General features: G+C 32.7%; 2 protein-coding genes across 2 annotated transcripts; both read right to left on the minus strand.

Moving 5' to 3' along the window:
- Window positions 1–673: 673 nt before the first annotated feature.
- Window positions 674–2523, minus strand: LOC134263128 (neuropeptide receptor npr-1-like). Its single transcript, XM_062745435.1, has one exon. It carries the CDS (start codon window positions 2021–2023, stop codon window positions 779–781), a length of 1245 nt encoding a protein of 414 aa, XP_062601419.1. The 5' UTR covers window positions 2024–2523; the 3' UTR covers window positions 674–778.
- A 5324-nt stretch (window positions 2524–7847) lies between these two features.
- LOC134263129 (uncharacterized) lies at window positions 7848–10140 on the minus strand. The gene is made up of 4 exons (XM_062745437.1): window positions 10041–10140; window positions 9319–9474; window positions 8613–8717; window positions 7848–8086 (listed from the first exon to the last, which is right to left on the minus strand). The coding sequence occupies exons 1-4, from the start codon at window positions 10080–10082 to the stop codon at window positions 7964–7966; spliced, it is 426 nt and encodes a 141-aa protein (XP_062601421.1). The 5' UTR covers window positions 10083–10140; the 3' UTR covers window positions 7848–7963.
- Window positions 10141–11552: the final 1412 nt, after the last annotated feature.

An 11552-nucleotide genomic window follows, 5' to 3' on the forward strand; every position in this document is an offset into this window, starting at 1 on the left:
CAATGTTTTATTATGACAAGCTTGAAGTATACAGCACCTGTAGTTTTTATACAGATTATTTTACTATGTCACTACATGACATGTCCTGTAAATCAAATGTAAACTGTTAATATGAAATTGTTCATCAAACATCAGGATTGTTATCTACTTGGAACCTGTCTCAGAAGTTTAGAAAGGTCCTATCAAATTTTGTAAGTTATTTTTTAAGTTTATTTTAAATAGATTTTAACTTTCCTATCTTTTTCTTAAAGCAGCATTGAGTTTGTGAAGTAAAAATACGAATATGACCCTTTTTCTTAATCTAAATAAAACAGATATATGTATCTGCACTCGTCTGACATACATAATGAAATTAAATTATTGGATATTGGTAATTGTTAAACAACAGGGAAAATGTATAAATTATGTACCCTTTTTCATCAATAACACGAATATTAAACGCTCTGAAAGAAATCAATTAATACTGTATTCAAAATTCATCCACATTTCAACATCTATTCAATCGTTATTACATCAAAGAAAAGCACTCTCGAAGTCCATGATTATTTATTTAATCAATATAGAAATGTTGCTAACTACACAATGCATAAAGCTTTAGGGTTAAATAGAAATGAGTTCATATAACCAAGTCTTATATCTTGCGAGGACGGACGAAACTTTTGTCAACCACACTTCCTACCCTAAAAGCTGGAACGAAATCATTGTCGTGAAAGGAAAATACTAGTAGTTTACTAGTTATAATAAAACGACGATTAAGGTATAATTAGATTGAACTTCATTAACTCGTGCTTAATTGTCTGTCAGGTAGTGGCCTCCGAGCCAGTTTCCGAAAAGTTGCAATCACGTGTTTCCTGAAAGTGAGGTCAAAATACCCGTATATAAAAGGGTTCAGCACGTGGTTGATCACAAACATTCTATGTACAGTTAAATGGATGTTTAACACAAGTAGGTCATGAGTGAACCAGAATTCGACATCGCTTTCGTTCAAGAAAAGATACACCATGGATGGCACAAATGACACAGTATTACAGATGAAAATTGTCAAAAACATGATGTAAAAGTTCAGTCTGTATTGTCTGTACGTCCCTTGGTTAGAACGCAGCAGATCGACGGATCGACTTGTAGATTCTAAATCTCTTCCTGAATTTGAAACATTTGAAACATCATTACTGTTATCTTTTTTAATTGAAGTCACTGCAGCAAGCACTGAAAATACGGAATTACTGCGATCTAGATTTATTTGGTGGTGTACCAATCGCGGACTTGGAGGGACCGAACCTTTTCTCGTCTTTCGGAGCCTTTTGAATACCACCTTACCAACGGCTACGTAAAGAATAGCCGTCACAATTATAATGCCGGAGATGATGCCAAACATGCACCCAAAATAAATAGTTTCCTCAAAAGTCTGTTCTGGATTGTGGGGAGCACAAGTTACTCCTATAAAGGTCTCATTTTTATACGTAAAATTTATGTATTGCAATTCCACAAAGAACACCATAGGTGTTAGAATTAAAGACACAATACTTAACATGACCGCCATGAAGATTCGTTTGTGGTGTATAGTCATCTGTCTGCTATGAGGTCTGCAAAGTTTAAGGTATCGGTTAATGGCCACGATGAATAAAATGGAAACTGAAATTCCACTGGTTAAGCATGTCGCATACCACATTGTCTTGCAGACGATGGCTGAAGGAAATGTGACCGAATACAAATTTTCTAACAGCGAGAAGGTAGGTCCTATCACACAGGCGGCAAAATCCACCATTGCAAGAAAAGGGATGAAGTACCGCTCCACGTTCCAATGGGATAGCCTTGAAAGGTAAACATAGAGAACGATAGAGTTACCAATGACACCAAAAAACATCAACAACATCATTATGATCGTATTTGGGAGTCTATCAAGGAGTATGTGATGGTTAAATTCCAATAATATCGTCTCCGAGCTAGTCGAGTTCGATTGAGATATGTTGGTATTTGTGCCGTGGTCAGTATGGTCGTGATTCGGAAAGATCATGATTTCCATTGGAATTTCACAACTCACAATCTTCAATATCTTCTTTGCAAAATAATTTTATAGAAAAAAATTGCAAATTGAAAATATAAAATCAGACATAGCGTCTTTTCGAAGAGGTTCTTTGTTTCCAATTCGAGGTCAAAGCATTGATTAAGGCAAGCGAAGAGAGGATTTCCTTGTTTATTCCTTTGAGTTATTTAAATGATTTGAACTCTTTTATCACTAATTTTCATCGTCACAAACATTCACAATCAAAAATCACTGGCGAACCGTGCGGAAACAACGAAAAAAGTATACCAAACCAACCCTGGCAAATTGTACGGTGAAAAATAGAAGGTATATCCAATCTCTAGTCACTTTACGACAATGTCAGAAAGTTAAAAATCGACCAAAGGGGTCATATTTATCATAAACAGCCACCGGACCAGTGACTGTGTATTGTTTGTTGTTGCCAGACTCCGACTAAGTGAGTATAAACAGACGGACATGTTTGTTATGTCATGCTGAGTTCTGGTGTTACTGCATATCCGTGTAGAATACACAATCGGTCATCACCAGGAATATGTGTATGATAGCATTAAGTCAAACCTTTCTGCTCGTTATTTACACTTACTTCATAATATCATTACCTCGGATGTGAAAACAATGAGCTACATTTTCTGTTATGTGATGCATTTTTGATGTATTGTTATTGTTTAATTTTGATGCATTTTTAAAGTGTACATATATATATTTTTTTTACATATTCTCCCTCATTACATCCAAACTTCTCATTACTTTACTTATACATGTACTTGTACTTCTTTAATGGCAAACCTTAGCAGTAAACGTTAATTGAAACAAAACTTCCAAGAAATTAAAATTTTTCTGTAGAAATATCAAGTTCTAAATTTTAAAGAGTCTTACAAGCTATTAGATATTTCTAGAAAAAACAAGTTCCTTCTAAAATCAACTGTTTACCTTTATGCGTTTATAGTTCGGAAGTAAAACGAAAACAATGGTATGCATGGTCATTAAAAAATGGAAAAATAGGAATCACATGTATTTCATAAATACTTTTTTGCAAAGCAAATCTCCGTCAATTCGGTCGAATTGATAATACAAATCTATAAAATTAACTGAATGTGTTTGATGAAAATGTATTCACGTAAGATGTATTCATGCTATTCATTTAAAATGTACTTATGCAAGAGCTTGTTCTGCGTCTGAACAATTTCTAAAACGAGGTAAATTATTGACAAACAAGTTGATGAAAAAATAATATCAGTGCTCAGTCTCGTTCAAAGTGATCATTTCGTACGTCATATGGTCGATACTATAACCTTGTAAGCAAATACAATCTATCATAGTTAAACCAAATGCTGACTGACGTTTTTCATACTAATTGTTAGGCCATTATTTACACACTGAATTGTCGACGGATTATCCCGTTATTTCCCAATCATGACAAGGAGTTCACGGCTGGTGTGACTCTCGACAGGGGATGCTCACTCCTCCATGGCACCTGATCCCATTGCTGATGTTTTAGAGGTCCATGTTTTCTCTGCTCCTATTTTGAATTTTTTAATGGACTTCTGAACTTGAATACTGTTCTTTTTCTCCACTTATTTTATTTACACATTATTAACACAAAATAATACAACATCAAGAAGTTGTACTATTTGCTGATGTGGCTTATAATACTCTGTCTAAAATTATGCAGTGCTAACACATTGCTTATTGCTGTATAGATAATCCTGATGCGACGTAAACAAATAAAGATAAATGACTTAAGATATATAGTAGTTCGGATGGAGTGTGCCTATTTGCACAGGGGGAGAGTTCAGTAGCATTTTATTGCGTCTGCTAAATGTACAATTCTCACACTTGTACATGTATTATGAATATTGTTTTAAAAAAACAATTTTTTTAACACCTATCAGAATTGAGTATATATAGTTTACCAATCATTGATTACGTTCCTTTTCATTTTTCTAACTCAACAAAGACAACAGGGACACAATATTTTTAAATATCTGTTAATTCCAAGTCCATAGGAACTTTTTTCAGTCGTAAAAGGGTGGGGGGGGGGGGGGGGCTATGGAAATATTAAATTGAAAAAGTACAATAAACACACTAAATAGTCCTATAAGTATTTTGGGAATTAGAGGGGTGATCCCTTTCTCTAATTTCAAACTTTTCTTTTAAAATTCTGAAATTTGAAATAAATATTGTTAATTGATAAAATGTTGTCAATATACAGTACACATGTATCTGAATGTCGAGCTGAATCAGTTGATGGTTATAACAATGTTTTACCCCCACACATAGTAGAGTATGAATAAATATCTCAAAAAGTACATTTGTTTTCCTCAACGTAACCATTGTCTGCATACACAGAAAAACGCTCTTTTCTGTCTGGATAATTCCTCTGTTACTGCATCACTTTCAATGTGTAGACCCTATGTCAAGTTTTGAAACAATATCTTTTTAAATTATTTATTAATATAGTGATATATTTATTGATATAAAAGGTCTTCCCGTAACCTTTTTTTATTATTCATATTTCATTTATTTATATAATTAACATACAATACATTCAGTACATTGCTTACAAATAGTTTTATAACAGCATACATAGTTTTAAATATAGAAAAATTCCAATCTGTAAAAATCTTTTACATCCTGTAACCTTAATACATATATAAGGTCTGTAGATTAATGGGCACTGACCTCATGTAAAGGCGCTCAGTACAGAAAGGTCAAGAGACAGACAGACATGGTATCGGGTTTAGGCAAATGTAAGTTCTTGATAAAAAAACTCCGTCATAAAATAATAAATATATACTATTGTTAGAGTCTTCTTTAACAAAGTAGTCTGTAATCAGATTCATAAATAATCTCTTCACAATTAATCTGATTTGTTAATTATCTCCTTACAATCCGATTCATTAATTGTATTAGTAGGTTAAACTGTCATCAAAGAAGCACTTCTTACAGCAACATCTAATGGTGCTTTTGAGACGTCATCAGAGGTCTGGCTACATGTATGCATATTTAATCATATAATTCATAAACACTACATAAAGCTGAAGTGATTAAGAAACTGTGCAATATCTTTCATACTAATTGTTAGTCTATTATTTACACTGAACTGACGACAGATTTTTCCGTTATTTCCCGATCATGACAAAGAGCACACGGCGGGTTTGACGGTCAGCAGGGGATGCTCACCCCTCCATGACACTTGATCCCACCTCTGATGTTTTGGAGGTCGGTATTTGCTTTGCTCCTATTGTGTCTTGTTCTATTGACTCTTAACCTTGAATACTGTTCGTTATCTCCATATATTTCATCAACAATGATATTCCAAACGTGGCCAACATTGAAATACATGCAATTCAAAACGTCTTGCACGTATCAGAAACTTGCATTACAGTAAACCAAAGCAACAAGACCTCTTAATTTTTTTCTTTAGTAAAGAATTCTTTATTATTTTTTCCATTACAGTCGAATGGTGTCTACATAACTCCAATGGTATAATAAAACATTGTATTTCAACTTTCATTTAAGATTCAAACACATATACAATGCTACGTAGACTAGATGTCAGACATCATATGCCGGTAATGTACTATAAGAAAGCCATCAGATGCTGGAATTTTTTGTTGTTGCAAGAAGCAACCTTCTATCAAAATTCCTGAGTCAACATATAAATAAATATTGAATATGAGTTGGTATTAATTAACAACAAGAACATGCTTGAATTAATGTTTTAATAAAATTTAACTGAAAACGATTTCAATCGAAGTACCTCTAATGAAAATTAGTTGTTAAATATACCGCACTTTTCAATACCTTGGTCTTCTTTGTCTTGGAAATATACAATGTAGTAAGAAATGGCTTTTGTTTGATCAGATTTCATGGTCAAAGCATTCTCTATAATCACACCCGCTTTATTTCTTTTGATTACCCCATACACATCAAAGATCAATATACAATGTACATGTATTTTATATTATATTCTCCTATGCCTACGTACATGTAGCGCAAAGCAAAGGAATGATACGATTTCAGTGTTTCATTTTACTGTGACATTTATATACGTAAGTCGTCTCTTACTGGACCTGAAGGAATCTGCCCATCCTGTTTATTAAAGTAATACATGGCTATACTATCCTAATTATGTACTTTAGAATATAAACAGCTGTCCTCTTATAATGAAAAAATCCAGCTGTCATCTCCAGGCAGGTACTCGTCACGATCACCGTGTTGTCTGATGATTTAGAGACATGGCGATGCTGGTGGCAAATGAATGTCTTAATGTAGTCATTCATTTATATGTTTGTTTTCAGAATTAACAAAATACCTATTTGAAATTCAAAATATAAAATTAATTAAAATTTAAATTTGAAAATACAATTAGATATTGTAAATCTTTTTATTGATGTTATGATGTCATGCATTACAACGTTTATGATTATACAGTTATTTTTGTTACATAAAGTACATCAAAATTATATAAACAAAAAATTAACGCAATGTTTGTGATTCAGAACTTTTATTTGCACAGTCATACTGTAAATCAAAATAATTTAACAATAATAGGTGCTCATAATTACATATTAAAACGTTCACAGTCTCATCTTCTTACTCTTTATGCGGTATATGAAAGATAACAATTATTAGCCATTCTCATTGTGTTAATTTTCATCTCAGTTGTATAAGGACAGCACATAGTCTGGCACATGTGTTTCATTTTAAGATACTTTATTAGAAAAAAAACACCTACATGAGATTAATACTAACATGATCAATTAAAACTTTTTTCATCATCAGCTTCCCATATCTTCCCCTCGCATAGGAGCTGGGGGGGAATATAGTAGCGCGCTTGTGTGTGGAAGGTGAAGGGAATGGGTGTGTATTAGTTTGTCCTTGATGCTTCACGGAAATGACGTGTTTTGCGTTGGGATCGATGCCCAGTGCTGCATTGATTTATAGATACTTGAATAACATTTTGCGAGAAGATGGTCCGCTTTGTAATGTCTGCATCATCCAGACGTTTGCATATGCAAATACCTCCACAAACGTGGATATCACTGATCGAAACAAACTTGTTTGGATGAAAATGCAGTCTTTCACACAAATGGTTAGTCCGCTTTGTGATGCACCCTTGCTCTTAAATAAAAATACCATTATCACCCGCATATGAAGTTTAAGTCTTCCAGTTGATTCAATATGCAAATGCAAATTCAACGTGTGAACAAATTTTAAAGCGAGAAAGACTATTGACAAATTAGTTCCTAATACAAAGATATCAACAAACTCAAATATCTCTGATCGAAACAATGGCCTTGTTTGTTAATATAATATGTTTCTGAAAAGTTGAATATTGATTGAAGTCTTTCACACAAATGGTTAGATGATTACTTTCATACAGAATTGTCAATTGAATTTTTGTTTAATGCGTACACACATTTGATCCACCTGCAGTTTTCAGATCTCCATGTTGAATTCTGTGCTACACACACCTCATTCAGCACCTGATCCCACCTCTGGTGTATTAGAGGTCCGTGTATGCTCTGCTCCTGATTTGTATTGTTTGAATTGACTTTTAAGCTTGAATTCTGTTCGTTACCTCCATATATTTCATTATTACCAAGGATAATCTTCACATTATTTACAGATTAATACGGTAACTTTGATTACCACAAATGTTTAACCAAATATATTTGTGAAAAAAGGTTTAAGGTTAGGATAACTATGAATTATTAGTATTTGTTACATTATTTACTTAATAAACAACCTTCTGTATTTTATTGATATCTTAGTAAACTTTCCTTTATCTTCTAACCGCCCCTAACTCCATCGATAACATAACCCCAATATTGAAGATTTAAACAAGATAACATGACCTATCGTAATTGTTTCATTGAATTAATAACCAAATCCAGTGACACGTGATCTCATTCAATTCAGACTGATGAGTGCGTAGTTTTGTGGACACATGTTGGCCAGGTGTTTACTTCTCGCCTCCAGGTCGTCATGGGAGTAGGGTTCTGTAGCATTGATAGCCAAAGTCAACATCCTCACCTGTATAACGTAAAACATAAAACAGCTGATATTGTGATGAAAGATCAATTTCGATACAATGACCTTGTCAGCAAATACAGTCTATCAGTAGGTCAAGTGCTGACTGAGTTTATTCATACTAATTGTTAGGTCATAATATACACACAACGACAATTTCTTTCGTTATTCCCGATCATGACAAGGAGCACACTGTAAGGTTTGACCGGTCTGTAGAAGATGCTATCTCAACCATGCCACCTGATTACACCTCTGGTCTTTTGAAGGTCCGTGTTTGCTCTGCTCCTGATATTTGTATTGTTTAATGGACCTTTGAGCTTGAATACTGTTCGTTATCTTGATATATTTTCTTTCTTTTCTCTCTTCGATTAGTCAATCGAAAAAAAGCTGACGCCACTTAAAAATATAAGAGTACATTATTTTGCATTATATATTTTAGCGTTTTCCGAACAAGTCAGTCTTTTGAATTTCTCCATAAAATGGCTTTTTCATTTTATTTTTTATACACTTATATTCGCAAAAACTATACCTCAAGAGACAGTAGCCCGCTCTCAGTATGCGCAAGATGTCGGTCATCGGGGTGAATCGCCAAAATGTAACACGTGTAAGTTTCATCTTTGTAAGCCATTAGATGCTGAAAATAAATTTTCATTGTGGAATTATTCAGTATGAAACTACATGTATATGTCTATGTTCAAATGCACTAAAATATATACATGTACAAAACAAAAAATTGTACATGAACATATATTACATATATTAGTGCATTACAGATGCACAATGCATTCTATTCAGGTTAATATACGTTGCTTGTAAAAGTCTTCGGTGATTATTTTTAATTCATATTTAAGTGTCAATATTATAATTCGTTCGTCAATAAAACTGACCACTTGTAATAAATGGCATCAGATTTTGACAAATGTAATTGTGGTCTAGTTTTGTTATGATGGATTTGATGTTATTATATTTATACGTATTTGATCTGGATACATTTTTTAAAATTTGGATACAACAGAGATATATAAGAGACCCTCTCTCTTATATGTCTCTGGTTACAAGTTACTTTTTCATCCCCTTTAAACAACCAGTTTGTCGTGCAAATATTTTCAACTTGAGTATGAAAATTAATTAATAGACAACATTATGTATTTTTACAATTACAATTGAAAATTCATCTTCAAAAAATAGAAAATATACTTTGAAATAGTTGAGAGTTGGATGATAGTTGTACATACACTATAATGGTCATATTTGAAATATGCTGAACCAAATACAGATGGCTCTCTTGTCACGTGTAGGTGGTTTCCATGATGTGTCGTGGTCACAGCCTCAGTTGTAGATCCAGAATCTTCATTATTTGTATTCACAGCGGCTCCCCAGATTCCTACATACTTTAAATTTTAAGAATTAAAATAAGGTAATCGAAATTCATCCAAAAATATGGCTTAATAATCTTCATTCTAATTTATTTATTATTGATTCGGTTGTTCTGTCATCTGTTATCATGTTTTGTGTCTAGAAGCATATTTGGACTCAACTGCGTTGAATTGTTCATTAACTTACTGAGCATGATGTTTCCCTGTGCAAATTTTAGCACTGGTTGATTCCAACTACATTTTATTTCTTCTTTAAATGATTTAGAGTATCAGCTGAATCTTATACATGTAGGTCTACATACACAGATATCATTGCCTTTTTGTATATAACATTTATTTATGATGATCTTTTTCATTATGTGCTAGATCTTACATGCATAATAGTATAAAGTGTAATTTTACTGTTAGTACCTGCTGCTTTTAATTACTGTACAATGTGCTAATTGTGTCACATGTCCTTCGTTCATTTAGGTCAATACGTCAGAGTATAAAAAACGGTTTTCAAAATGATAGTCACGAAGCTTTACAAGCACAAGGCTCTTGTTTTAAAGTTTTTTTGCAATAATAAGTGATTGGCTTACCAGAAAACTACAGGTAAGTAGAAGGGAAACCAAAACAGACATTTCTTTTTGTCCAATTGGCTATCAGACTATTTACACAAAGATAAGAGAGGTTCGAGATTCATATATGTAAACCTATATTACATGCTATTTAGCGAGATTTTTCCAAATTGCCTTGGATTTTAAGGCGTCGATCTCTGCTAAGGTAAATAACTCATTAAATTTCAGGAAATTACAATACAATATATATTGTTTTGGTTTTTTTACCCTGAATACACACATTCCAGTTTTGTATGAGAAATGTTTTTATCCTTTGAAAATAAAGTTAAGACCAGTTCGTGAATTTCCGATATATATAATTTCATTGACAAATCCGAATCATGCCAACACATTTTAAACGTTTATACTTTTGCAATAATATTTGAACCACAGTTCGGGTAGCATAATTGATTGATTGTTGTTTAACGTCCATCTCGAGTATTTTTCACTCATTGGAGAAGCCATAATTTGCAGTTGCAGAGCTACAAATTGTGTCCTATACTGATTTACAACCAAAGAATAACCAAAAATATTTACAATTCCAGTGTTTCTAACATTCGTCGTTAAAAAAAAATGACCACTATGTATGATTTGCAATAATTGTTTTCCCTATCAAGGGATTATATCCTATATTTCACATTTTTTGAAAGAATTTCGCATCTTCTTTTTAGAAAATGACACATTATATATATTCCGAGCAAAATATCTGAAACTGAAATATATAACCTAAGTATTAACGTACATGTGCAATATAAAAAAACAGGAAAATGAATTATTTGCCTTCATTCTATAACTTTAACAAAGTACCAGAATCTATATTTTTAGAACAGAAAATTTGAAAATTAGAATATACTTTTAACTGAAAGTTAACATATAAATCTGCTGGCAAAGAAAATCTTCAACAGATTAACCACAAATCTTGTCTCACAAAACGATGCATGTGTATGCATGTCCTCAATTATAACTATATTGAATCCCTCTTGTAGAATTATTTACTTCCCGCTTCCTTGAGGACTTTCTACAAACTCAGTCACCAACAGTTAAGTTACCAAGTAGATAGAACTGTGGAGGCATGAATATTTAACCACTTAAATCAATACTAACGTGTCTGACAACGCGAGGTTGATATATGAAAATACTGGATCATATTCAAAATGTGAGAATATGTGTATGATAGGTCATATGATAAGTCATACTTTTCTGCTCGTTATTTACACTTACTTCATAATATCATTACCACGGATGTGAAAACAATGAGCTACATTTTCTGTTATGTAATGCATTTTTTATGTATTGTTGTTTAAATTTGATGTACATTTAATGTATACATATTTTTTATATTCTCTCTCACAACATCCAAGCTTTCCATTACTTTACTTATACATGTACTTTCACTTAATGACAAACCTTGGCAGTAGAGGCTAATTGAAACAAAACTTCCAGGAAATAAAATTTTTCTATAAAAATAACATTAACAATGTTTAAAAAGTCTTA

The sequence above is a fragment of the Saccostrea cucullata genome, unplaced genomic scaffold (assembly GCF_032062105.1).
Source record: "Saccostrea cucullata isolate Sc308-1 unplaced genomic scaffold, CSIRO_AGI_Scuc_v1 ctg1012, whole genome shotgun sequence".
NCBI lineage: Eukaryota > Metazoa > Mollusca > Bivalvia > Ostreida > Ostreidae > Saccostrea > Saccostrea cuccullata.